Source organism: Xyrauchen texanus, chromosome 42 (genome assembly GCF_025860055.1).
Source record: "Xyrauchen texanus isolate HMW12.3.18 chromosome 42, RBS_HiC_50CHRs, whole genome shotgun sequence".
Lineage (NCBI taxonomy): Eukaryota > Metazoa > Chordata > Actinopteri > Cypriniformes > Catostomidae > Xyrauchen > Xyrauchen texanus.
In genome coordinates this window covers 31,101,661-31,129,160 of record NC_068317.1, presented here as the reverse complement: position 1 = coordinate 31,129,160, position 27,500 = coordinate 31,101,661, and the positions used below count along the sequence as shown (strand labels likewise).

General features: G+C 37.6%; 2 protein-coding genes across 5 annotated transcripts in view; both read left to right on the top strand.

The window, feature by feature from the left end:
• Positions 1-2,127: 2,127 nt before the first annotated feature.
• Positions 2,128-8,271, top strand: LOC127635182 (zinc finger and BTB domain-containing protein 14-like). The gene is made up of 2 exons (XM_052115046.1): positions 2,128-2,318; positions 6,440-8,271. The coding sequence occupies exon 2, from the start codon at positions 6,454-6,456 to the stop codon at positions 7,783-7,785; it is 1,332 nt and encodes a 443-aa protein (XP_051971006.1). The 5' UTR covers positions 2,128-2,318; positions 6,440-6,453; the 3' UTR covers positions 7,786-8,271.
• Positions 8,272-11,090: 2,819 nt separating this feature from the next.
• Positions 11,091-27,500, top strand: part of LOC127635175 (DNA topoisomerase 1-like) — a 27,064-nt gene continuing 10,654 nt past the window's right edge. Inside the window, exons 1-7 of one of the 4 annotated variants that reach the window (XM_052115036.1) lie at positions 11,091-11,106; positions 11,498-11,613; positions 11,691-11,812; positions 11,879-12,001; positions 12,849-13,036; positions 24,951-25,095; positions 25,166-25,309. In XM_052115036.1, coding sequence (XP_051970996.1) covers positions 11,747-11,812; positions 11,879-12,001; positions 12,849-13,036; positions 24,951-25,095; positions 25,166-25,309 — 666 coding nt within the window. In that variant the 5' untranslated portion in view covers positions 11,091-11,106; positions 11,498-11,613; positions 11,691-11,746. Of the gene's footprint in view, positions 11,287-11,497; positions 11,614-11,690; positions 11,813-11,878; positions 12,002-12,848; positions 13,037-24,950; positions 25,096-25,165; positions 25,310-27,500 lie in introns of all 4 variants that reach the window. The other 3 variants (XM_052115034.1, XM_052115033.1, XM_052115035.1) reach the window with 3 other exon arrangements.

The window sequence follows — 27,500 nt, the reverse complement described above, 5'->3', positions numbered from 1 at the left end:
TAATTCATTTTGGGAATGGCTGAGGGTTATGGAAATTACTATATACAAGCAGGGTGTCAACTTGAAGCTACAAAAGCAACTTTTGTGACAATCGGCCACATGGTGGCGCTATAATTATCCAATTTGTGTTTTTTCTCATACCTCAGAAACCGTATAGGCTACAATACAAATATGTAGCTTCTCTGAATCCACCAGTGCCCCCAAATCATAGGATAACTTGATTTTCCATTTCCGCAAGAAACATTTTCTACAATTTCAATTTATTCTGAAAAAACTTTTTCAAACTCGTCCTAGGCCATTTCTTCAATTCGCATGAAATTTTGTATACATCATCTACAGACCCTCCTGACAAAAGTTATCAAAGTATTTTGATTGATTTAGTCATTCAGAAGATTTAAATGTGTTTTTGTGTGTGGCCTGTAACCACTAATTGGCCTGTATCTTGTAAGCAAAAAGTTCAAACTTAAAAACTTAAAAACGAGAACATTCTTAGGCCACATGCATCAATTTGGGATGCTAGTCACCGTTATAACTGAAGAAAATCCTATTTGTGCTGCTGTGATTAAGACAGTTAGAGTTCAACAGTCAAATCAGATTATTTTTGTCATTTCTCCATATGTGTTTGACCCCTGATAATTAGCGCTTGAAGCTATATTTTAGATTTGTTTGCTAGATAAATTAATATTCTCTATTACTCTGTGATATTATAAGTTAATATAATATGATAATTGATGATACTGGAGAGAACGATAATATATTTCTTAATGCAGTGACTCTTTAACCATACAGTTTGTCTAATTGTGCTCAATATTAGTTTATTGTATTTATGCAGTATAATATAAGTTTTAATTTCAGTTAACAACGATGCAGTAATTTGACACAATAAATATAGATTAAATTGTGTTAACATTTTACAATAAGGTTCCATTCGTTAATATGCATTAATGTATTGTTAAACAATTAACAATACATATTTTTTCAGTATTTATTAATCTTTGTCAATATTAGTTAATAAAAATAGAATTGTTCTTTGTTAGTCCATACTGCATTAACTACACTGTAAAACAATCTTGTAAAAAATAACTGGCAGCTGTGGTTGCCAGAATAATTATGTAAAAAATACAGTAAAAATGTAAACAACTTTACAGACCAAACTGTTAATTTTACAATTTAAAACTGTTGTAATTTACATGACCACGATGGCACTGTAAAAAAAAGTTTTTGTTAAATTTACAGTTAAAAAAAACGTCATAAACTTGTAAAAATCTGCTTTTTTATTTTCTAATATATTGTTAATCACCATAAAACTTACATGACGTGAAGTTCATCAATAGTGGCTCTTCCAGGAATTAATTTAATTTCACACATGTGAATTAAATGACATTAAACATTAATTAAACTACATTCAATATAAAGTAGAACACCCAAATGTACATAACTGATATTAAAAATAAGAAGAAACAACTATTCCCATAAAATATAATGAAATATGATGGTCACGCAGGGAATTGTGGGAACGCAGGATTATTTATTTTATAATTATTTATAATTAATTTATGTAGTAGTATGTTGAAATGAACATTAAGATGAATAAATGCTGTATAAGTATTGTTCATTGTTTATTCATGTAACCTAATGTTGTTAACTAATGTTAACAAATAACTTATTGTAAAGTGTTACCAATTGTTATTGTATCATTACTTTTTATTTATGAATATTGTGGTTATTACATTTATGAATATTACAGATTAATGCTTTACTCATGTGTAATATCATGCTTTGACTAGGGGGAAATAATCATTTACCAAAAAATGAATATTGTGTTTAGTGTTCTCTGCAGATTTCCCTAAAACCTCAACTTTTGGAGCTCATAACTGAGATAATATTCACACTTTTACTAAATAAAACCATATTTGTTGTGATAAATCGCTTTATTTGAGAAAGAATAGTAGTTTGCTACAACATCTTGCCACTTTCGCGTTTAGCTGGATACGAGACCGGAAGATTGTCAGGCCCCTCAGATTTGACCGGAAATACGTAGGCAACGTTCCACGCTTAGACTCCATTTCTCTCGCTTCGCGCTCCAGAGATTTGCGTATCCGTGCCTGCGCATCTCCTCTGTGTGAGTGCGCTGTTTGCGTAGCTGTGCCCGTGTCTACGTACGCGCTTCGGTCACTGCAGTTCCGTGCTGGCGCAGCGCGTCCTTCCGCCAGTGCTCGTCCTCGGCCTCGCACACAACAACAAAGTATTAAATTTTGCACTGGCGCTGGTGACATTTAACACACACTCTCCCAGTGGATCAAAACAACACAATAAAGGTAAGAAACGGATTTTGGCTGCGGATAGAAGCAGTTGCTGGAATATTGCGTAATGTTTTTGCGCGGGATGGCTGCGCGCGCCCGCGGGAGTGTTCATCATGGCCCGCGCAGCTCGCGCCACTGAATCCGCCCTCAGCGCGCCCGGTTACCGAACACATTCCGCAGCTCTCCGTGCTCTCCGTTCCTCGGGGCTCGTTTAGAGGAGGAATCGTCGTGTTGCTTGATTAAATGTCGATTAAAGGCACCGGAGATGATGTGTGTGCTAATGCTAAGATTAGCTTCAACCGAACCAAAGTAGAGCAGAAATGACAAAATAAGCGGTTATATGTCATTATATTGACCGAACAGGATATTTACAGAGTAAACCGACCGTTTACCGTGTTAAAACACACCTCGCCGGTTTAGAAGAGTGTAAATAATGATATTGTGTCGTTTGTGGCCCGTATCGAAACATCACGTGTCCTTCAAAGTGTTAATAATCTTCAGTAAAGCACATTAAACTCAGTGTTTTAGGACATGTTCTGTGATTTCAGATGGTTAAAATTGATTATTTATTGGCATGATTTTATCAGATATTCCTTGATCTTTATTAATCAATTTACACAATTGTATTCATAAACTCTAGCATTGTAATTATTAGCATTCATGTGTCTGATGTTGGTAAACAAACACCTCTAAATGTGCCAGAAATGTTGGATACACTAGTTAAACATTATTAAAAAAATTAATAAATAAAGTGTCTTGGGGCGACATGTTTATGTGATTATTTAGAGAGAGAATAATGCATATTACACATATTTAACCCTTGTGTGTCCATTTAAAATAGTTACTCAGAGGTCCTTCCAGGACAAAAACGTGCACATCAAAAAACTGCCGTAATAATATAATATATTAATATCTTTCACTGACTTCACTGAAGTCCAACATCAGTCCTGATTATAAATACCAAATATTCATTCATTTTCAGGATTTTAACCCAGTTTGCCAGTTTGTTTACAGTATATCACAAACGTTTCTCAATACACACACGCAAACCACACTCTGACATCCATACCAACACACACACACACTTGTATCTGCATCATGTATTCAGTTGTCCTGCAGGTCTCTATAATACAGTAAACAGAGAATAGGGGAAAAGCTTGGATTTGCTCCACAGGATAAACATGAGGAAAATGTTGGTGGTGGTGGGGTAGTGGTCTAAAGCACATAACTGGTAGTCTGGTAATCAGAAGGACCCTGGTTCAAGCCCCACAGTCACCACCATTGTGTCCTTGAGTAAGACACTTAACTCCAGGTTGCTCCGGGGGGTTGTCCCTGTAATAAGTGCTCTGTATAATACATTGGTACTCAGAAGGTTGCTGGTTTGATCCCACAGTCACCATTGTGTCCTTGAGTAAGACACTTAACTCCAGGTTGCTCCGGGGGGATTGTCCCTGTAATAAGTGCTCTGTAAGTCGCTTTGGATAAAAGCATCTGCCAAATGCATAAATATAAATGTAAAATGGCGCCATCTGGTGGAAAATATATATAAAAAAAATTTTTGAATGAAAGTACAATATCATAGAATTCTCCATGCACAACTCACCACACGCCCCACCTAGAATGAGAACCACATTATAGTGACCACGAGGAGGTTACCCCATGTGACTCTACCCTCCCTAGCAACCGGGCCAATTTGGTTGCTAAGGAGACCTGACTGGAGTCACTCACCACACGCCCCACCTAGAACGAGAACCACATTATAGTGACCACGAGGAGGTTACCCCATGTGACTCTACCCTCCCTAGCAACCGGGCCAATTTGGTTGCTAAGGAGACCTGACTGGAGTCACTCACCACACGCCCCACCGAGAACGAGAACCACATTATAGTGACCACAAGGAGGTTACCCCATGTGACTCTACCCTCCCTAGCAACCGGGCCAATTTGGTTGCTAAGGAGACCTGACTGGAGTCACTGGATTCAAACTAGCGAACACCAGGGGTGGTAGCTAGCATCTTTTACCTCTGAGCTATAGATGTATTATAGGAACTGAGTTTGAAATATCAAAATTACACAAAAAATACACACTTTTGGCAAAATGTATGCTGTTGGCATTAACGCCAAAATGATCAAAAAAACTAAAATGTCTCGAAGGTCGCACAAGGGTTAAATTAGATTTATATATTCACAAATAGATTTTTTTTAGGGGTGCAGTTATTGGCCCTTGCAAATCATAGCAAAACAAGTGTCATTAATCAGTCTATACATTACGGCTATACGATTATGAGAAAAATCAGTATTGCCGGTTATTCCACACGATATTGCAATTGTGATCCATTTCGGTTAATAGGATTCGCAGTGATCCAAAACAAGCTGAAAATTGTTCCTGAAATACGTTGGTAAATCAATACCTAACCGGTCAACTCCACATTGTTGTTTTTAGCAGCATGAAAAACTAAAATGTTCTTGAAATTATAAATGAGTCACATAAATTGGTTATTGGTTGCAATCGTCAGTCGTTTGAACACATCACATTGTAAGCTGAACATTTGGACGCAACGGGAGTCGACCGCTATCAACACTTTTCACTAGAGCTGCACAAAATGGCCAAAATAATTATCACAATATACATTTCATAGCATGAATGAGGGAGGAAATGCATTCCACATGATTGTTGTTCCTCAACAATAAATGTAAACATACAGTAACTTGTTTGTTTACAAGTAAACTCTGCAGGGTAAGTTACATAGGGGCGGCTCTGGCACAGGTGGTAGAGCGGGTCGGCTGCCAATCGCAGGGTTGGCGGTTTGATTCCCGTCCCACGTGACTCCACATGCCGAAGTGTCCTTGGGTAAGACACTGAACCCCAAGTTGCTCCCAATGGCAGGCTAGCACCTAGCATGTTCGCATCTTATCGCGTGACTTGCTGAGCGTGTTACCGTGGAGACGTAGCGCGTGTGGAGGCTTCACGCTATTCTCCACGGCATCCACGCACAACTCACCACACGCCCCACCGAGAGCGAGAACCACATTATAGTGACCACGAGGAGGTTACCCCATGTGACTCTACCCTCCCTAACAACCGGCCAATTTGGTTACCCCATGTGACTCTACCCTCCCTAGCAACCGGGCCAATTTGGTTACCCCATGTGACTCTACCCTCCCTAGCAACCAGCCCAATTTGGTTACCCCCATGTGACTCTACCCTCCCTAGCAACCGGGCCAATTTGGTTACCCCATGTGACTCTACCCTCCCTAGCAACCAGCCCAATTTGGTTACCCCATGTGACTCTACCCTCCCTAGCAACCGGGCCAATTTGGTTACCCCATGTGACTCTACCTTCCCTAGCAACCAGCCCAATTTGGTTACCTCCATGTGACTCTACCCTCCCTAGCAACCAGCCCAATTTGGTTACCCCCATGTGACTCTACCCTCCCTAGCAACCGGGCCAATTTGGTTACCCCATGTGACTCTACCCTCCCTAGCAACCAGCCCAATTTGGTTACCCCATGTGACTCTACCCTCCCTAGCAACCGGGCCAATTTGGTTACCCCATGTGACTCTACCCTCCCTAGCAACCAGGCCAATTTGGTTACCCCATGTGACTCTACCCTCCCTAGCAACCGGGCCAATTTGGTTACCCCATGTGACTCTACCCTCCCTAGCAACCAAGCCAATTTGGTTACCCCATGTGACTCTACCCTCCCTAGTAATGGGCCAATTTGGTTACCCCCATGTGACTCTACCCTCCCTAGCAACCGGGCCAATTTGGTTACCCCATGTGACTCTACCCTCCCTATCAACCGGCCCAATTTGGTTACCCCATGTGACTCTACCCTCCCTAGCAACCGGGCCAATTTGGTTACCCCATGTGACTCTACCCTCCCTAGCAACCGGCCCAATTTGGTTACCCCATGTGACTCTACCCTCCCTAGCAACCAGCCCAATTTGGTTACTAAGGAGACCTGACTGGAGTCACTCAGCACGCCCTGGATTCAAACTCATGACTCCAGGCGTGCTAGTCAGCGTCAATACTCGCTGAGATACCCAGACCCGCCCAACTCTTATAATTAAACATAAATACTGGAAAGATATTTCAGCTGAATTAATTCTTCTACATTCTCTTGTTCCCTCAGAAATCCGCTCCAGTATGTCAGAAACTGTGAAGTATGTGGACGATGAGCACAAAACCATCTTTCTGAAGCTACTGAACGAGCAGAGATTGGAGGGCGAGCACTGCGACATTGCGGTCGTCGTCGAGGACGTGAAATTCAGGGCGCATCGCTGTGTGTTAGCGGCATGCAGCAACTACTTCAAGAAGCTTTTCAAGAAACACGAGGTGGATAGCTCCTCCGTCATAGAGATCGACTTCATCCGCTCGGACATCTTTGAAGAAGTGCTCAATTACATGTACACCGCCAAGATTTCTGTGAAGAAGAAAGATGTGAATCTAATGATGTCTTCGGGACAGATATTGGGAATCCGGTTTCTGGATAAGCTCTGCTCTCAGAAGCGAGACATGTCCTCCGATGAGAAAAACGACCTCAGGAACGCCAGCAAGTTTCCGTACGACATGGTGAAAATGGGGCTTCCGACGGACGATCCTCCACTAACTCAAGACAACGACGTCCAGGTGCTCGGGGACCAAGATGATGCTCCTTCTGATGATATTGTGGAGGAAGCTCAAAGCAATCACGACCTGGACAAATCGCCCAACAACGCCCTGAGAGTGCAGGAGGCCATCCTGAAAGAGTTGGCGCAAGAAGAGGTACATAAGGTGAGCTGCTACGACCAGGACGTGGAAGCCATGGTCACGGAACCCAAAGAACTGGCGGCTCACACGCAGACGCTGTCGTTCGCGGACAGCATGGGCGACGTGAAGGACGAACAGCCCCCCGGATGGACGACGGCCACCGGCGACATGAAGTTTGAGTATCTGCTCTACGGCCACAGGGATCAGCTCGCCTGCCAGGTGTGTGGCAAGACGTTCGTCGACGAAAACCGCCTGAGGAAACACGAGAAACTGCACTCGGCCGACCGACCCTTCGTTTGCGAGATCTGCACCAAAGCGTTCACCACGCAGGCCCATTTGAAGGAACATCTGAAAATTCACACAGGCTTCAAGCCCTACAGCTGCGACTCCTGCGGGAAGTCGTTCATCCGTGCTCCCGACCTGAAGAAGCACGAGCGAGTGCACAGCAACGAGCGGCCGTTCAGCTGTCAGATGTGCGACAAGGCGTTCAAGCACAAGTCGCACCTGAAGGACCACGAGCGACGCCACCGAGGAGAGAAGCCGTTTGTGTGCGGCTCGTGTACGAAGGCCTTCGCCAAAGCGTCCGACCTGAAGAGGCACGAGAACAACATGCACAGTGAACGCAAACAGTTGACGGCGAGCGGGCTGCAGAGCGAAACCGAACAGCTCCAGGCCGCAGCCATGGCCGCCGAAGCCGAGCAACAGCTGGAGTCTATAGCGTGCTCCTAACGTGCGCAACGGTCCGTCCGGAGACATTTCATTTGGCTAAAATGTTGTAGTCTTATCACCATTTTTTGTGGGCCTCATTTGATCATTTTCGGGAACAGTTTGAATCGCAGATCTTGATTGTGGTTTTAGACTATTTGATTTACACTGATGACTTTTTTTTGCTTTTTTTATATGTAAGTGGTGCATTTTCTCTTACTGTACAGTTCATACCAAATGAATTTGAGTATTTATGGCAGCCAGATGGACGATGAGACACAAACGTGTTGTAGTAGTTACACAGCGCCGGACACGTGGGGGATTAGTAATGCTGACAGCCTTTGGTCAATCATTCCATCCGTTTCTTGCAAAACGTTGGGACAAATTTACACGTTGAGATATTTTTGCTGTAATAAACAAGTGGTCAACCATTAAATGCATGTAATGTTTTCTTGTTATTGTTCGTGCCATATCTCTATTCCCACATAGAGTTCCTTATAAAACACCGTTGACACATTTCCCCCAATATACTGAAGATTTCTAGGAAACTTTGGCTTCACTGCTGATTAAATGTTGACCGTCTTGAAGAGTGGGTGACTTGTGTGATGAGATGATGGAGAAGTGTATGGAGTGTACAGGTGCTGTTGGGATGCTGTCGAAGGCTTTGATGGACTTTCGTGTACAGGTGAGTTTTATTCTGCGCTGCAGTTGACATCAGGAGGGACTTCAAATCTTTCAGGTGTGACTGATGCAGGTAACATTTACCCAGGAACGGATTATGACTTGCAAAGGCCCTGGGGCCAATTATCTCCAAGGGCCACCCTCCACCCAAAAGGTGGAGGGTGGCATTTGTTCATGCCCAAAAGGGTTTTTGGGGGGGGGGCTTGCCAATCTAGATCGAGCAGCCTTAAAGCCCAGGGCAGCCCCGGGTAGTCAAGGGTCCCAAGGTAGTCAAGGGCCACCGGGTAGTCAAGGGTCCCCGTGTAGTCAAGGGCCCCCGGGTAGTCAAGGGCCCCCGGGTAGTCTAGGGTCACCAGGTAGTCTAGGGTCCCCGGGTAGTCAAGGGCCCCCAGGTAGTCAAGGGCCCCTTGGTAGTCAAGTGTCACCGGGTAGTCAAGGGTCACCAGGTAATCAAGAGCCCCCTGGTAGTCAAGGGTCACCGGGTAATCAAGAGCCCCCTGGTAGTCAAGGGTCACCGGGTAATCAAGAGCCCCCTGGTAGTCAAGGGTCCCTGGGTAGTCACCGGGTAGTCAAGGGCCCCCGGGTAGTCAAGGGTCACCGGGTAATCAAGAGCCCCCTGGTAGTCAAGGGTCACCGGGTAGTCAAGGGTCACCGGGTAATCAAGAGCCCCCTGGTAGTCAAGGGCCACCGGGTAGTCAAGGGTCCCCGGGTAGCCAAGGGTCCCCGGGTAGCCAAGGGTCCCCGGGTTGTCAAGGGTCCCCAGGTAGTCAAGGGCCACCGGGTAGTCAAGGGCCCCCGGGTAGTCTAGTGTCACCAGGTAGTCTAGGGTCCCCGGGTAGTCAAGGGCCCCCAGGTAGTCTAGGGTCACTGGGTAGTCAAGGGCCCCCTGGTAGTCAAGGGCCCCCTCGTAGTCAAGTGTCACCGGGTAGTCAAGGGCCCCCGGGTAGTCAAGGGTCACCGGGTAATCAAGAGCCCCCTGGTAGTCAAGGGTCACCGGGTAGTCAAGGGTCACTGGGTAGTCAAGGGTCACCGGGTAATCAAGAGCCCCCTGGTAATCAAGAGCCCCCGGGTAATCAAGAGCCCCCTGGAAGTCAAGGGTCACCGGGTAGTCAAGGGTCACTGGGTAATCAAGAGCCCCCTGGTAGTCAAGAGCCCCCTGGTAGTCAAGGGTCACCGGGTAATCAAGAGCCCCCTGGTAGTCAAGGGCCACCGGGTAGTCAAGGGTCCCTGGGTAGTCAAAGGTCCCCGGGTAGTCAAGGGCCCCTGGGTAGTCAAGGGCCACCGGGTAATCAAGAGCCTCCTGGTAGTCAAGGGTCACTGGGTAATCAAGAGCCCCCTGGTAGTCAAGGGTCACCGGGTAATCAAGAGCCCCCTGGTAGTCAAGGGCCACCGGGTAGTCAAGGGTCCACCGGGTAGTCAAGGGTCCCCAGGTAGTCAAGGGTCCCCGGGTAGTCAAGGGCCCCCGGGTAGTCAAGGGCCACCGGGTAATCAAGAGCCTCCTGGTAGTCAAGGGTCACCGGGTAGTCAAGGGTCACCGGGTAATCAAGAGCCTCCTGGTAGTCAAGGGCCCCTGGGTAATCAAGGGTCACCGGGTAGTCAAGAGCCCCCGGGTATTCAATGGCTCCCGGGAGGTCAAGGGGCAATGGCCCGGTCGGTAATCTGTCCCTGCATATACCCTGAAGCCGAGGAGATCCGTCTCAGGTTCAAGTTTTACATCTTAGTAATGTTGCGTCATACATAGTCTTTGATCAATGTAGCGTTTAATTAACGTTTAGCATTTGTATTTTTTGTGTTATAATTATTTAACACTGCAGTTTGCAGCTCTTCTGTAATGTTTATTATGTGCAGTTTCAGTTTAAGTGAACGCTGGATTTTGAGGTTCAGTTCAATCGACAGCATTTGTAAATAATGTTGATTAGCACAAATGTGTTCCAGTGAGACACTCACAATGGAAGTCAATGGGGTATTTTTGGAGGTTTAAAGTCAGAAATGTGACGCTTATAATTTTATAAAAGCACTTACATAAATTATTCTGTTAAACTCGTGTTATTTGAGCTGTAAAGTTGTTTAAATCATCATGTTTACAGTCATTATAGAGTACAGAGTAAAAATGTAATTTTAGCGGTAAAAGACAAAAAATGCTACAGAAATAAAACATTGATTAACGAATATTAACTGTAAAATATAAGGTAAATATATATATTTTAAGACGATACAATAAAATGTTGTATCTGAATAATTAACGTTAGAAATTAACATTATGTTTAACAAGAGCGTACTTTTACTTTTTACAGTCAATTATTGTTAAAATTAACAGTTTGTTCTGTAAAGTTGTTTACATTTTTACTGTATTTTTTTACATAATTATGCTGGCAGCCATTTTTTTTTTACAGTGTTACATCGTCATGGCAATGAAGTTGTAAACACGCATATTGTTTATGTGTCAGTGAGTATTTTAATGTTTACAGATTAAACCCCATTGACTTCCATTATAAGTGTCTCACTGGAACACACATTTGTGCTTTTTTTAAAGAAGTCCAAATAAATTTTTGTGGTAATCTACATTATTGCGATGATGAACACTTTGTGGCCGGAACTGAAAAACCGACCGCACATGTTTATGGTCGAACACAAATACATGTGACGCAAAGACGCGCAGCAGCGGTGAGGAGAGTGCGCATGTGCAGACACGTACATGACAGTTTAGGGAATGAAAAGATGTTTGTGTTTTATTTCGCGACTTGTTTATATTTCAGCGGAACATAATAAAGATGTTTCACTCATTCACTCCTTTAGACTTCATTATACTCGTACTAAAGCAGTTAAAACACTGTCGAAGTACAGGTCAGTTCAAGTGCTAGAGATTCATGTTGTGGTCAAACTCACTTTATTAATTTATAGTTGCACGTGTGCTTTTATGCGTTTGAGAGGTGCATATGACATGTTAATGTATTTCCTCCTGACCACATATTTATCTAATAATCTGGTCATTTTTATTCTGTTCAATCTGTTATCTCACACTGGAGCTTGAATAAAGTTGGACTTCCATCTACAGGTGTGAAGAGGGAAAATCATCAGACAGTCAGAAATGGAGGAATCTTGAACATAAAGGTCCATATTTCCCTCCAGAATATGAGCTGCTGTCTGATAATGTCACATTGTATTATGATGGTGAGTGCATCATGTGGAGTTTATCATGTGTATTCATGGTGTAGTTCTTACACCAGCTCGTGTCTGTGTGTTTTCAGGACGGCCGGTGAAACTGAGTCCAGTCACAGAGGAGATTGCAACGTTCTACGCTAAGATGCTGGACCACGAGCACTCCAGCAAACACGTGTTCCAGAACAACTTCTTCACTGATTGGAAAGAGGTGAGATCAGTTCATCAGCTCTCAGTTCTGCTTCCGCCTGCAGTGCATTAACTGAAGTGTCTTCAGGAAATGACCAAAGACGAGAGGAAGTTGATCAAGACGCTCTCAAAGTGCGACTTCAGTGAAATCCACAAATACTTTGTGGAGAAGTCGGAGGAGAGGAAGAACATGAGCAAAGAGGAAAAGCAGGTGAGATTTTAAGGTTCATTTCGAAGTATTGGCGCTGACTATCAACCTTGGAGTCGCGAGACGGGAGTGACTCCAGCCAGGTCTCCTTAGCAACCAAATTGGCCCGGTTGCTAGGGATGGTAGAGTCACATGGGGTGACCAATTGGCCCGGTTGCTAGGGAGGGTAGAGTCACATGGGGTAACCAATTGGCCCGGTTGCTAGGGAGGGTAGAGTCACATGGGGTGACCAATTGGCCCGGTTGCTAGGGAGGGTAGAGGCACATGGGGTAACCTCCTCGTGGTGGTGATTAGTGGTTCTCGCTGGGGCGTGTGGTGAGTGACTACAGTCAGGTCTCCTTAGCAACCAAATTGAGCCGGTTGCTAGGGAGGGTAGAGTCACATGGGGTGACCAATTGGCCCGGTTGCTAGGGAGGGTAGAGGCACATGGGGTAACCAATTGGCCCGGTTGCTAGGGAGGGTAGAGTTACATGGGGTAACCAAATTGGGCCGGTTGCTAGGGAGGGTAGAGTCACATGGGGTAACCTCCTCGTGGTGGTGATTAGTGGTTCTCTCAATGGGGCGTGTGGTGAGTTGTGTGTGGATCGTGGAGAGTAGCATGAGTCTCCACATGCTGTGAGTCTCCGCGGTGTCATGCACAACGAGTCACGTGATCAGATGCGCGGATTGACGGTCTCAGAAGCAGACTTGTCCTCCACCACCCGGATTGAGGTGAGTAACCGCGCCACCACGAGGACCTACTAAGTAGTGGGAATTGGGCATTCCAAATTGGGAGAAATATAAAGATTAAAAAAAAGGTTAATTTCGCAGGTAATGTGTTGTCTGCTAGCTCCACATGTGTTTCACTTAGGTCCTGAAGGAGGAGTCCAATCGTCTGACAGAGGAGTACGGTTACTGTCTGCTGGACGGACACCGCGAGAAAATCGGAAACTTTAAGCTAGAGCCGCCGGGTCTGTTCCGCGGGCGAGGAGAACACCCCAAGATGGGCAAACTGAAGAAGCGCATTCAGCCCGAAGACGTCATCATCAACTGCGGCAAGTGAGTTTAACACTTTAACACTACCTGGGATCCAGGTGCAATAATATCAGGTGTTCTTTACACAGAGATAAAAATGTTCAAAAAGTAAAATACTATAAAAATCTAGTTTTAAACATAATTTTTCACTTAATGAACATACAGAAAAATGACATTTAAACATTAGATTTCAGAAAAATAATAATGCATGAGTATTAAACAGCTGTATTTATGTTTACTGAATTTTAATTCATGAAAAGTGCCGTGCAGAGAACATTTCTGAGTGATGTCACGAACGAATCATTGAATCAGAGTTTTTTAACTTTGAACGGATGAACCGAAATGACATTAAAATACTGTCACAAAGACACATAAACAATATGTGTGTTAACATGATTTTACTGTCATTAAATCACACACTGACCTCATCTGTGTGAAGATATAGACAATTATACAACTCTGTTGCCATGACAACGCAACACTGTAAACCCTTAAACGATGATTTAAACAACTTTACAGCACAAATAATACATGTACAATTAATGTAAATGATTTTATAGAATGATAAGCTTCACATTTCTGTGTTTAGGATGCATTTATACAGTTTTGATGCATTAATACAGTTTTGATGCATTGATACAGATTTGATGCATTAACACAGATTTGATGCATTAATACAGTTTTGATGCATTAACACAGATTTGATGCATTAATACAGTTTTGATGCATTAATACAGTTTTGATGCATTAACACAGATTTGATGCATTAATACAGTTTTGATGCATTAATACAGATTTGATGCATTAACACAGATTTGATGCATTAACACAGATTTGATGCATTAACACAGATTTGATGCATTAACACAGATTTGATGCATTAACACAGTTTTGATGCATTAATACAAATTTGATGCATTAACACAGTTTTGATGCATTAACACAGATTTGATGCATTAATACAGTTTTGATGCATTTATACAGTTTTGATGCATTAATACAGTTTTGATGCATTAATACAGATATGATGCATTAATACAGATCTGATGCATTTATACAGTTTTGATGCATTAATACAGATATGATGCATTAACACAGATTTGATGCATTAATACAGATATGATGCATTAATACAGTTTTGATGCATTAACACAGATATGGTGCATTAACACAGTTTTGATGCATTAACACAGATTTGATGCATTAACACAGATATGATGCATTAATACAGTTTTGATGCATTAACACAGATTTGATGCATTAACACAGTTTTGATGCATTAATACAGATTTGATGCATTAATACAGTTTTGATGCATTAATACAGATATGATGCATTTATACAGTTTTGATGCATAAACACAGATTTGATGCATTAACACAGTTTTGATGCATTAATACAGATATGATGCAGTAATACAGTTTTGATGCATTAATACAGATTTGATGCATTAATACAGATTTGATGCATTAACACAGTTTTGATGCATTAACACAGTTTTGATGCATTAATACAGATTTGATGCATTTATACAGATTTGATGCATTAATACAGTTTTGATGCATTAACACAGATTTGATGCATTAACACAGTTTTGATGCATTAATACAGATATGATGCATTAATACAGTTTTGATGCATTAATACAGATTTGATGCATTTATACAGTTTTGATGCATTAACACAGATTTGATGCATTAACACAGTTTTGATGCATTAATACAGATATGATGCATTAATACAGTTTTGATGCATTAACACAGTTTTGATGCATTAATACAGATTTGATGCATTAACACAGTTTTGATGCATTAACACAGTTTTGATGCATTAACACAGATTTGATGCATTTATACAGTTTTGATGCATTAACACAGTTTTGATGCATTAATACAGATATGATGCATTAATACAGTTTTGATGCATTAATACAGTTTTGATGCATTTATACAGTTTTGATGCATTAATACAGATTTGATGCATTAACACAGTTTTGATGCATTAACACAGTTTTGATGCATTTATACAGTTTTGATGCATTTATACAGTTTTGATGCATTAACACAGTTTTGATGCATTAATACAGATATGATGCATTAATACAGTTTTGATGCATTAATACAGTTTTGATGCATTTATACAGTTTTGATGCATTAATACAGATTTGATGCATTAACACAGTTTTGATGCATTAATACAGATATGATGCATTAATACAGTTTTGATGCATTAATACAGTTTTGATGCATTTATACAGTTTTGATGCATTAATACAGATTTGATGCATTAATACAGATTTGATGCATTAACACAGTTTTGATGCATTAATACAGTTTTGATGCATTAATACAGATTTGATGCATTAATACAGATTTGATGCATTAATACAGATTTGATGCATTAATACAGATATGATGCATTAATACAGTTTTGATGCATTAATACAGATTTGATGCATTTATACAGTTTTGATGCATTAATACAGTTTTGATGCATTAACACATATTTGATGCATTAACACAGTTTTGATGCATTAATACAGATATGATGCATTAATACAGATTTGATGCATTAATACAGATATGATGCATTAATACAGATTTGATGCATTTATACAGTTTTGATGCATTAATACAGATTTGATGCATTTATACAGTTTTGATGCATTAATACAGATTTGATGCATTAATACAGTTTTGATGCATTAACACAGATTTGATGCATTAACACAGTTTTGATGCATTAATACAGATATGATGCATTAACACAGTTTTGATGCATTAATACAGATATGATGCATTAACACAGTTTTGATGCATTAATACAGATATGATGCATTAACACAGTTTTGATGCATTAATACAGATTTGATGCATTAATACAGTTTTGATGCATTAATACAGATATGATGCATTAATACAGATTTGATGCATTAACACAGATTTGATGCATTAACACAGATATGATGCATTAATACAGTTTTGATGCATTAACACAGATTTGATGCATTAACACAGTTTTGATGCATTAATACAGTTTTGATGCATTTATACAGTTTTGATGCATTAATACAGTTTTGATGCATTAATACAGATATGATGCATTAATACAGATCTGATGCATTTATACAGTTTTGATGCATTAATACAGATATGATGCATTAACACAGATTTGATGCATTAATACAGATATGATGCATTAATACAGTTTTGATGCATTAACACAGATATGGTGCATTAACACAGTTTTGATGCATTAATACAGATTTGATGCATTTATACAGTTTTGATGCATTAACACAGATTTGATGCATTAACACAGTTTTGATGCATTAATACAGATATGATGCATTAATACAGTTTTGATGCATTAACACAGTTTTGATGCATTAATACAGATTTGATGCATTAATACAGATTTGATGCATTAACACAGTTTTGATGCATTAACACAGATTTGATGCATTAACACAGTTTTGATGCATTAATACAGATATGATGCATTAATACAGTTTTGATGCATTAATACAGTTTTGATGCATTAATACAGATTTGATGCATTAATACAGATTTGATGCATTAACACAGTTTTGATGCATTAATACAGTTTTGATGCATTAATACAGATTTGATGCATTAATACAGTTTTGATGCATTAATACAGATATGATGCATTAACACAGTTTTGATGCATTAATACAGATATGATGCATTAACACAGTTTTGATGCATTAATACAGATTTGATGCATTAATACAGTTTTGATGCATTAATACAGATATGATGCATTAATACAGATTTGATGCATTAACACAGATTTGATGCATTAACACAGATATGATGCATTAATACAGTTTTGATGCATTAACACAGATTTGATGCATTAACACAGTTTTGATGCATTAATACAGTTTTGATGCATTTATACAGTTTTGATGCATTAATACAGTTTTGATGCATTAATACAGATATGATGCATTAATACAGATCTGATGCATTTATACAGTTTTGATGCATTAATACAGATATGATGCATTAACACAGATTTGATGCATTAATACAGATATGATGCATTAATACAGTTTTGATGCATTAACACAGATATGGTGCATTAACACAGTTTTGATGCATTAATACAGATTTGATGCATTTATACAGTTTTGATGCATTAACACAGATTTGATGCATTAACACAGTTTTGATGCATTAATACAGATATGATGCATTAATACAGTTTTGATGCATTAACACAGTTTTGATGCATTAATACAGATTTGATGCATTAATACAGATTTGATGCATTAACACAGTTTTGATGCATTAACACAGATTTGATGCATTAACACAGTTTTGATGCATTAATACAGATATGATGCATTAATACAGTTTTGATGCATTAATACAGTTTTGATGCATTAATACAGATTTGATGCATTAATACAGATTTGATGCATTAACACAGTTTTGATGCATTAATACAGTTTTGATGCATTAATACAGATTTGATGCATTAATACAGATTTGATGCATTAATACAGATATGATGCATTAATACAGTTTTGATGCATTAATACAGATTTGATGCATTTATACAGTTTTGATGCATTAATACAGTTTTGATGCATTAACACAGATTTGATGCATTAACACAGTTTTGATGCATTAATACAGATATGATGCATTAATACAGATTTGATGCATTAATACAGATATGATGCATTAATACAGATTTGATGCATTTATACAGTTTTGATGCATTAATACAGATTTGATGCATTTATACAGTTTTGATGCATTAATACAGATTTGATGCATTAATACAGTTTTGATGCATTAACACAGATTTGATGCATTAACACAGTTTTGATGCATTAATACAGATATGATGCATTAACACAGTTTTGATGCATTAATACAGATATGATGCATTAATACAGATTTGATGCATTAATACAGATATGATGCATTAATACAGATTTGATGCATTAACAGTTTTGATGCATTAATACAGATATGATGCATTAATACAGATTTGATGCATTAACACAGTTTTGATGCATTAATACAGATATGATGCATTAATACAGATTTGATGCATTAATACAGATATGATGCATTAATACAGATTTGATGCATTTATACAGTTTTGATGCATTAACACAGATATGATGCATTAACACAGATATGATGCATTAATACAGATTTGATGCATTTATACAGTTTTGATGCATTAACACAGATATGATGCATTAATACAGTTTTGATGCATTAACACAGATTTGATGCATTAATACAGATATGATGCATTAACACAGTTTTGATGCATTAATACAGATATGATGCATTAATACAGTTTTGATGCATTAATACAGATTTGATGCATTTATACAGTTTTGATGCATTAACACAGATTTGATGCATTAACACAGTTTTGATGCATTAATACAGTTTTGATGCATTAATACAGTTTTGATGCATTAATACAGATTTGATGCATTAACACAGATTTGATGCATTAACACAGTTTTGATGCATTAACACAGATTTGATGCATTAACACAGTTTTGATGCATTAATACAGATATGATGCATTAATACAGTTTTGATGCATTAATACAGTTTTGATGCATTTATACAGTTTTGATGCATTAATACAGATTTGATGCATTAATACAGATTTGATGCATTAACACAGTTTTGATGCATTAATACAGTTTTGATGCATTAATACAGATTTGATGCATTTATACAGTTTTGATGCATTAATACAGATATGATGCATTAATACAGATTTGATGCATTTATACAGTTTTGATGCATTAATACAGATTTGATGCATTAATACAGTTTTGATGCATTAATACAGATTTGATGCATTAATACAGTTTTGATGCATTAATACAGATATGATGCATTAATACAGATTTGATGCATTAACACAGTTTTGATGCATTTTGATGCATTAACACAGATTTGATGCATTAATACAGATATGATGCATTAATACAGATTTGATGCATTAACACAGTTTTGATGCATTAATACAGATATGATGCATTAATACAGATATGATGCATTAATACACATTTGATGCATTTATACAGTTTTGATGCATTAACACAGTTTTGATGCATTAACACAGATTTGATGCATTAACACAGTTTTGATGCATTAATATAGTTTTGATGCATTAATACAGTTTTGATGCATTAATACAGATTTGATGCATTTATACAGTTTTGATGCATTAACACAGTTTTGATGCATTAACACAGTTTTGATGCATTAACACAGATTTGATGCATTAACACAGTTTTGATGCATTAACACAGTTTTGATGCATTTATACAGATTTGATGCATTAATACAGTTTTGATGCATTAATATAGTTTTGATGCATTAATACAGATTTGATGCATTAATACAGTTTTGATGCATTAATACAGTTTTGATGCATTAACACAGATATGATGCATTAACACAGTTTTGATGCATTAACACAGATTTGATGCATTAACACAGATTTGATGCATTAATACAGATATGATGCATTAACACAGTTTTGATGCATTAATACAAATTTGATGCATTAACACAGTTTTGATGCATTAATACAGATATGATGCATTAACACAGATTTGATGCATTAATACAGATATGATGCATTAATACAGTTTTGATGCATTAACACAGATATGATGCATTAATACAGTTTTGATGCATTAATACAGATATGATGCATTAACACAGATATGATGCATTAATACAGATTTGATGCATTAATATAGTTTTGATGCATTAACACAGATTTGATGCATTAACACAGTTTTGATGCATTAATACAGATATGATGCATTAATACAGATTTGATGCATTAATACAGTTTTGATGCATTAACACAGATTTGATGCATTAATACAGTTTTGATGCATTAATACAGATTTGATGCATTAATACAGTTTTGATGCATTAATACAGTTTTGATGCATTAATACAGATATGATGCATTAATACAGATTTGATGCATTAATACAGTTTTGATGCATTAACACAGATTTGATGCATTAACACAGTTTTGATGCATTAATACAGTTTTGATGCATTAACACAGTTTTGATGCATTAATACAGATATGATGCATTAATACAGATATGATGCATTAACACAGTTTTGATGCATTAATACAGATATGATGCATTAATACAGTTTTGATGCATTAATACAGATTTGATGCATTAATACAGTTTTGATGCATTAACACAGATTTGATGCATTAACACAGATTTGATGCATTAATACAGATATGATGCATTAACACAGTTTTGATGCATTAATACAAATTTGATGCATTAACACAGTTTTGATGCATTAATACAGATATGATGCATTAACACAGATTTGATGCATTAATACAGATATGATGCATTAACACAGTTTTGATGCATTAACACAGATATGATGCATTAATACAGTTTTGATGCATTAATACAGATATGATGCATTAATACAGATCTGATGCATTAATACAGTTTTGATGCATTAACACAGATATGATGCATTAACACAGAATTGATGCATTAATACAGATATGATGCATTAATACATTTTTGATGCATTAACACAGATATGATGCATTAATACAGTTTTGATGCATTAACACAGATTTGATGCATTAATACAGATATGATGCATTAACACAGTTTTGATGCATTAACACAGATTTGATGCGTTAACACAGTTTTGATGCGTTAATACAGATATGATGCGTTAATACAGTTTTGATGCGTTAACACAGTTTTGATGCGTTAACACAGTTTTGATGCATTAATACAGATATGATGCATTAATACAGATCTGATGCATTAATACAGTTTTGATGCATTAACACAGATATGATGCATTAACACAGAATTGATGCATTAATACAGATATGATGCATTAATACATTTTTGATGCATTAACACAGATATGATGCATTAATACAGTTTTGATGCATTAACACAGATTTGATGCATTAATACAGATATGATGCATTAACACAGTTTTGATGCATTAACACAGATTTGATGCGTTAACACAGTTTTGATGCGTTAATACAGATATGATGCGTTAATACAGTTTTGATGCGTTAACACAGTTTTGATGCGTTAACACAGTTTTGATGCGTTAATACAGATTTGATGCATTAATACAGTTTTGATGCATTAATACAGTTTTGATGCATTAATACAGTTTTGATGCATTAACACAGTTTTGATGCATTAATACAGATTTGATGCATTAACACAGTTTTGATGCATTAATACAGTTTTGATGCATTAATACAGATTTGATGCATTAATACAGTTTTGATGCATTAATACAGTTTTGATGCATTAACACAGATATGATGCATTAACACAGTTTTGATGCATTAACACAGATTTGATGCATTAATACAGATATGATGCATTAACACAGTTTTGATGCATTAATACAAATTTGATGCATTAACACAGTTTTGATGCATTAATACAGATATGATGCATTAACACAGATTTGATGCATTAACACAGATATGATGCATTAACACAGTTTTGATGCATTAACACAGATATGATGCATTAATACAGTTTTGATGCATTAATACAGATATGATGCATTAACACAGATATGATGCATTAATACAGATTTGATGCATTAATACAGTTTTGATGCATTAATACAGATTTGATGCATTAATACAGATATGATGCATTAATACAGTTTTGATGCATTAATACAGATATGATGCATTAACACAGATTTGATGCATTAACACAGTTTCGATGCATTAATACAGATATGATGCATTAATACAGTTTTGATGCATTAATACAGATATGATGCATTAACACAGATTTGATGCATTAACACAGTTTCGATGCATTAATACAGATATGATGCATTAATACAGTTTTGATGCATTAATACAGATTCGATGCATTTATACAGTTTTGATGCATTAATACAGTTTTGATGCATTAATACAGATATGATGCATTAATACAGATCTGATGCGTTTATACAGTTTCGATGCATTAATACAGATTTGATGCATTTATACAGTTTTGATGCATTAATACAGATTTGATGCATTAATACAGTTTTGATGCATTAATACAGATATGATGCATTAACACAGATTTGATGCATTAATACAGATATGATGCATTAATACAGTTTTGATGCATTAACACAGATTTGATGCATTAACACAGTTTTGATGCATTAATACATATATGATGCATTAATACAGTTTTGATGCATTAATACAGATCTGATGCATTTATACAGTTTTGATGCATTAATACAGATTTGATGCATTAACACAGATTTGATGCATTAATACAGATATGATGCATTAATACAGTTTTGATGCATTAACACAGATATGATGCATTAACACAGTTTTGATGCATTAATACAGATATGATGCATTAACACAGATTTGATGCATTAATACAGATATGATGCATTAACACAGTTTTGATGCATTAACACAGATTTGATGCATTAACACAGTTTTGATGCATTAATACAGATATGATGCATTAATACAGTTTTGATGCATTAATACAGATTTGATGCATTTATACAGTTTTGATGCATTAACACAGATTTGATGCATTAACACAGTTTTGATGCATTAATACAGATATGATGCATTAATACAGTTTTGATGCATTAATACAGATTTGATGCATTAATACAGATTTGATGCATTAACACAGTTTTGATGCATTAACAAAGATTTGATGCATTAACACAGTTTTGATGCATTAATACAGATATGATACATTAATACAGTTTTGATGCATTAATACAGTTTTGATGCATTTATACAGTTTTGATGCATTAATACAGATTTGATGCATTAACACAGTTTTGATGCATTAATACAGATTTGATGCATTTATACAGTTTTGATGCATTAATACAGTTTTGATGCATTAATACAGATTTGATGCTTTTATACAGTTTTGATGCATTAATACAGATTTGATGCATTAATACAGATATGATGCATTAATACAGTTTTGATGCATTAATACAGATTTGATGCATTTATACAGTTTTGATGCATTAACACAGATTTGATGCATTAACACAGTTTTGATGCATTAATACAGATATGATGCATTAATACAGATTTGATGCATTAATACAGATATGATGCATTAATACAGATTTGATGCATTAATACAGTTTTGATGCATTAATACAGATTTGATGCATTAATACAGTTTTGATGCATTAATACAGATTTGATGCATTAACACAGTTTTGATGCATTAATACAGATTTGAAGCATTAACACAGTTTTGATGCATTAATACAGTTTTGATGCATTAACACAGTTTTGATGCATTAATATAGTTTTGATGCATTAATATAGTTTTGATGCATTAATACAGATTTGATGCATTAATACAGTTTTGATGCATTAACACAGATATGATGCATTAACACAGTTTTGATGCATTAACACAGTTTTGATGCAATAATACAGTTTTGATGCATTAACACAGTTTTGATGCATTAATACAGTTTTGATGCATTAATACAGATTTGATGCATTAACACAGTTTTGATGCATTAACACAGTTTTGATGCATTAATACAGTTTTGATGCATTAACACAGATTTGATGCATTAATACAGTTTTGATGCATTAACACAGTTTTGATGCATTAACACAGATATGATGCATTAATACAGTTTTGATGCATTAATTCAGATTTGATGCATTAATACAGTTTTGATGCATTAATACAGATTTGATGCATTAATACAGTTTTGATGCATTAATACAGTTTTGATGCATTAACACAGATTTGATGCATTAATACAGATATGATGCATTAATACAGATTTGATGCATTAATACAGTTTTGATGCATTAATACAGATTTGATGCATTAATACAGTTTTGATGCATTAACACAGATTTGATGCATTAATACAGTTGATGCTGTCAGGTTTTGCCACTGTAAAAATAATTATACTTGACTGATAATTAACTGCTTCATATGTTGTTTGTGCTAATCAACATTATGACACAAATGCTGTCGATTGAGCTGAACTTGTGTTGAACTCGGAATATTCTTTTAAAGTTACCACGGTTACCAAGCAGATACAATCTGTTCTCATAGAATGAACATTATGACTTTATAAACACTCATATTTCACCCATGTTATGATATCAATAACTTTTATTGTAGCACATCATTTGTAAACGCTACATTTTAACGCTTGTATTACTAAAGTGTATCAGCTGAGCATCTTTGAGATGTTCTCGGAGGATATTTCCAGTCATGCCAGTGCAGCTCATATCTACTTGAATGGAGAAACACCGAAATCTCAAGAATGGTGGTCAAGATTACGATCAAAGAACAGATTTCAAATCAGCAATAAAATCTGATAATATTGGAATCATAAATTGTGCATCTGTACCTCATATTATGCTAAAACACACAATTTTCTCGGCTTGTGTAGCAAATCCACATGCACATCAGTTGATTGACAGGTGATGTCTGTATCTAATAAGGTGGGACTTCCTTTCTACATCCGTTGACCGTTGGGTGCTCGGAGCTTCTTAGATGAGCGTTCCAATTTCTCCTGTTCATTTCAACAGAAGTGGCCCGTCACTGCTAAATAAATAGTCTGTGTTATTACAGACCCATCTACATTCACACACATGTTCCAATGCGATTGACTTGTGCGGAGTCACCTGATAGTGTCATTGGCTTTTCGATCTCTATTGGTGAGGTTTAAGTTAAAGTTTTAGGTTATGGAGGTACATTTTACTCATTGAGACCTCCATCTCTAATATTCGCCGTAATCTCGTCTGATTTCAACTCTTTCGCTCGCTTTTGGCGCCCCCCGCTGGACATAACACGCGATGTTTCTCTCCACAGAGACTCGAAGATCCCCGAAGCTCCTGCAGGTCACCGGTGGAAGCGTGTTCAACATGACCACACGGTCACATGGCTGGCGTCCTGGCTGGAGAACATTCAGGGACGACCCAAATACATCATGCTGAACCCCAGCTCCAAACTGAAGGTCCGATCTCACGTCAGACCCACATCTCACTGCAGGACGTCCCAGACTGACCGCGTGTGTTTGTGTTCAGGGGGAGAAGGACTGGCAGAAGTATGAAACGGCTCGTCAGTTGAAGATGAGCGTGGACTCCATCAGGAAGGAGTACCGCCGGGACTGGACGTCCAGAGAGATGAAGACCAGACAGAGAGGAGTCGCACTGTACTTCATTGATGAGGTGAACCGCTAAATCCAAATGGAAAACATTTAATGTCTCATAAATGTACACAAATCATATTATTTGGCTTAATTACATCTGGCTGTATTAATGCATCAAATTATCAATGACGTTTTGCGAAAAAAGTTTTAGCGCATCCAAATAAAGCTGATGGAAACACAAATGATCACGAGTGTCGACGTAATGTTTGTCCATTTAACTGTAGCGTATAAACTCTGTTGATACTTCGTGTCGTGAAAAACGTTCTGTTGAGAAAATTGGCGTTAACGCAAAAATGTAGTGTCACATGACCGAATTTACACCAATCGTTAGCATGTGTTGCCATGACGACAGTAAACATCCTTGAAAGCCAATTTATTGTATGCGATTATGATTATTTATAGTACGTATTGTCTTAACGGCATATACATCCGATCTGCAAACACATCTGTCAAATCTCTCGTATCATGCACCGGTTATCAACAAGTACAAGGAGAACAAATGAATGAACGCTGTTTGTGATTAATCTAATCGCTGTAGACATCCGTTTATTTATTAAAGTTGCTTTTCCACACCGTTCACAATAATAGACGGCAGTCACGGAATTATCCCACAATACAAAACACATCATTTCTGTGCGTAAAGATGTTTTAAATTACGAATTAATACACAATACTGGAGGAAATCATCCGTGTGCTTTTCTGGAACTCTAACAGCCCAATTCTATACAATTAATGTTTATACTTTTGAAAAAAAGCCGGCAAAATTCCCTGTATTCACGAATAAATCTTTAAATTAACAAATAAATCTGTACTCTGTTCTGTAGATGAATAAATTCGTCTGAATGATGTTCTCAGAATGTTCTAGACTTTAAGAATATAAACTATCAGAACTATTTGTTCACTTTCAGAAAACGACTTTTGAACATTTTAAAACGTTTAAATACTTTAAATCTCTCCCTCTTTACCTCGGATCACATTTACTGCTTCTTCAGAAAATATAAATCACATTATGAAGCTAAAATTAATTTTCGATGATGATCAAGTTCAGTTGGTGGTTAAAGTCGCTGGAGAAATCTGCGGGACATGATGCAGTTGTCATGGCGATGCTTTAGATTCGATGATTAAAATATTGAATATCATGAATGTATCATGTATGTAACACTGATAGTACATGCATCAATGTTTCTTTAATATCTGTCACACATCATAAACACATCCATGATGATCCTGATACACTGAAAGTTCCTCCAGTACTTGAACAGGGTCATGGCGATCCGCTTTCGGGTCGTAACCGATGGCAACCTGCGATCACAACATTGTATTATTAGTGCTGCTTGCCAAAGGCATCACTATTGCTCTCTTGCATACTTATTACTCAAAGTTTGGCGCGCTACTCCTCCCGCAGCTTTTGTCACAGACCGCTGAGTGTGGTGTCAAATCGTGCGGCTCATTGAGAAGAGGTGTGCTGTATCTTTTCTAAATGATCGGGTGTACGATGTTCGCACAGCGGACGAAAAACCGGCCAAAAAAGTCCCATTGACTTAACATTGTGGAATGTTCAGAAAATTTAATCCCAACCGACATTTTCACACACAGACAAAAAGGGCCTGACAGCCCTGTGTCTCTCCCTCTCTCTCTCTCAGAGGATTTATATTATCAAGCAGCCAATAAGTAATGACCTAAAATCTTCATAGCCACACGCTAAAACATGCTAAAAACGTGCTAGCATCATGCTAACACATGCTAGCATCGGCTAAAGAAGTGCTAAAACATGCCAAATACGTGCTTACATCATGCTAACACATGCTAGCATTGCCTAGCAAAGTGTTAAAACATGCTAAAAACATACTAGCATCATGCAAACACATGCTAGCATCGCCTAGCAAAGTGCTAAAACATGCTAAAAATGTGTAAGCATCATGCTAATACATGCTAGCATCGCCTATCGAAGTGCTAAAACATGCTAATAACGTGCTAGCATCATGCTAACACATACATATCATCTAAATGCTCATCATTAAAAACACATGCTAGAAACATTCTATGACCATTATTTTAGTGCTTAGCAACAAGTTAGAAAATGCTATTTGACGAGTTTTGCCACGGCAAGCACCACTCACATTTTCCTCAGGAAATGTACCTATCTAGTTATGACTGTCAACTATTATTTTGAATGGTGTGAAAAGAAACTTTAATAAATAAACGGATGT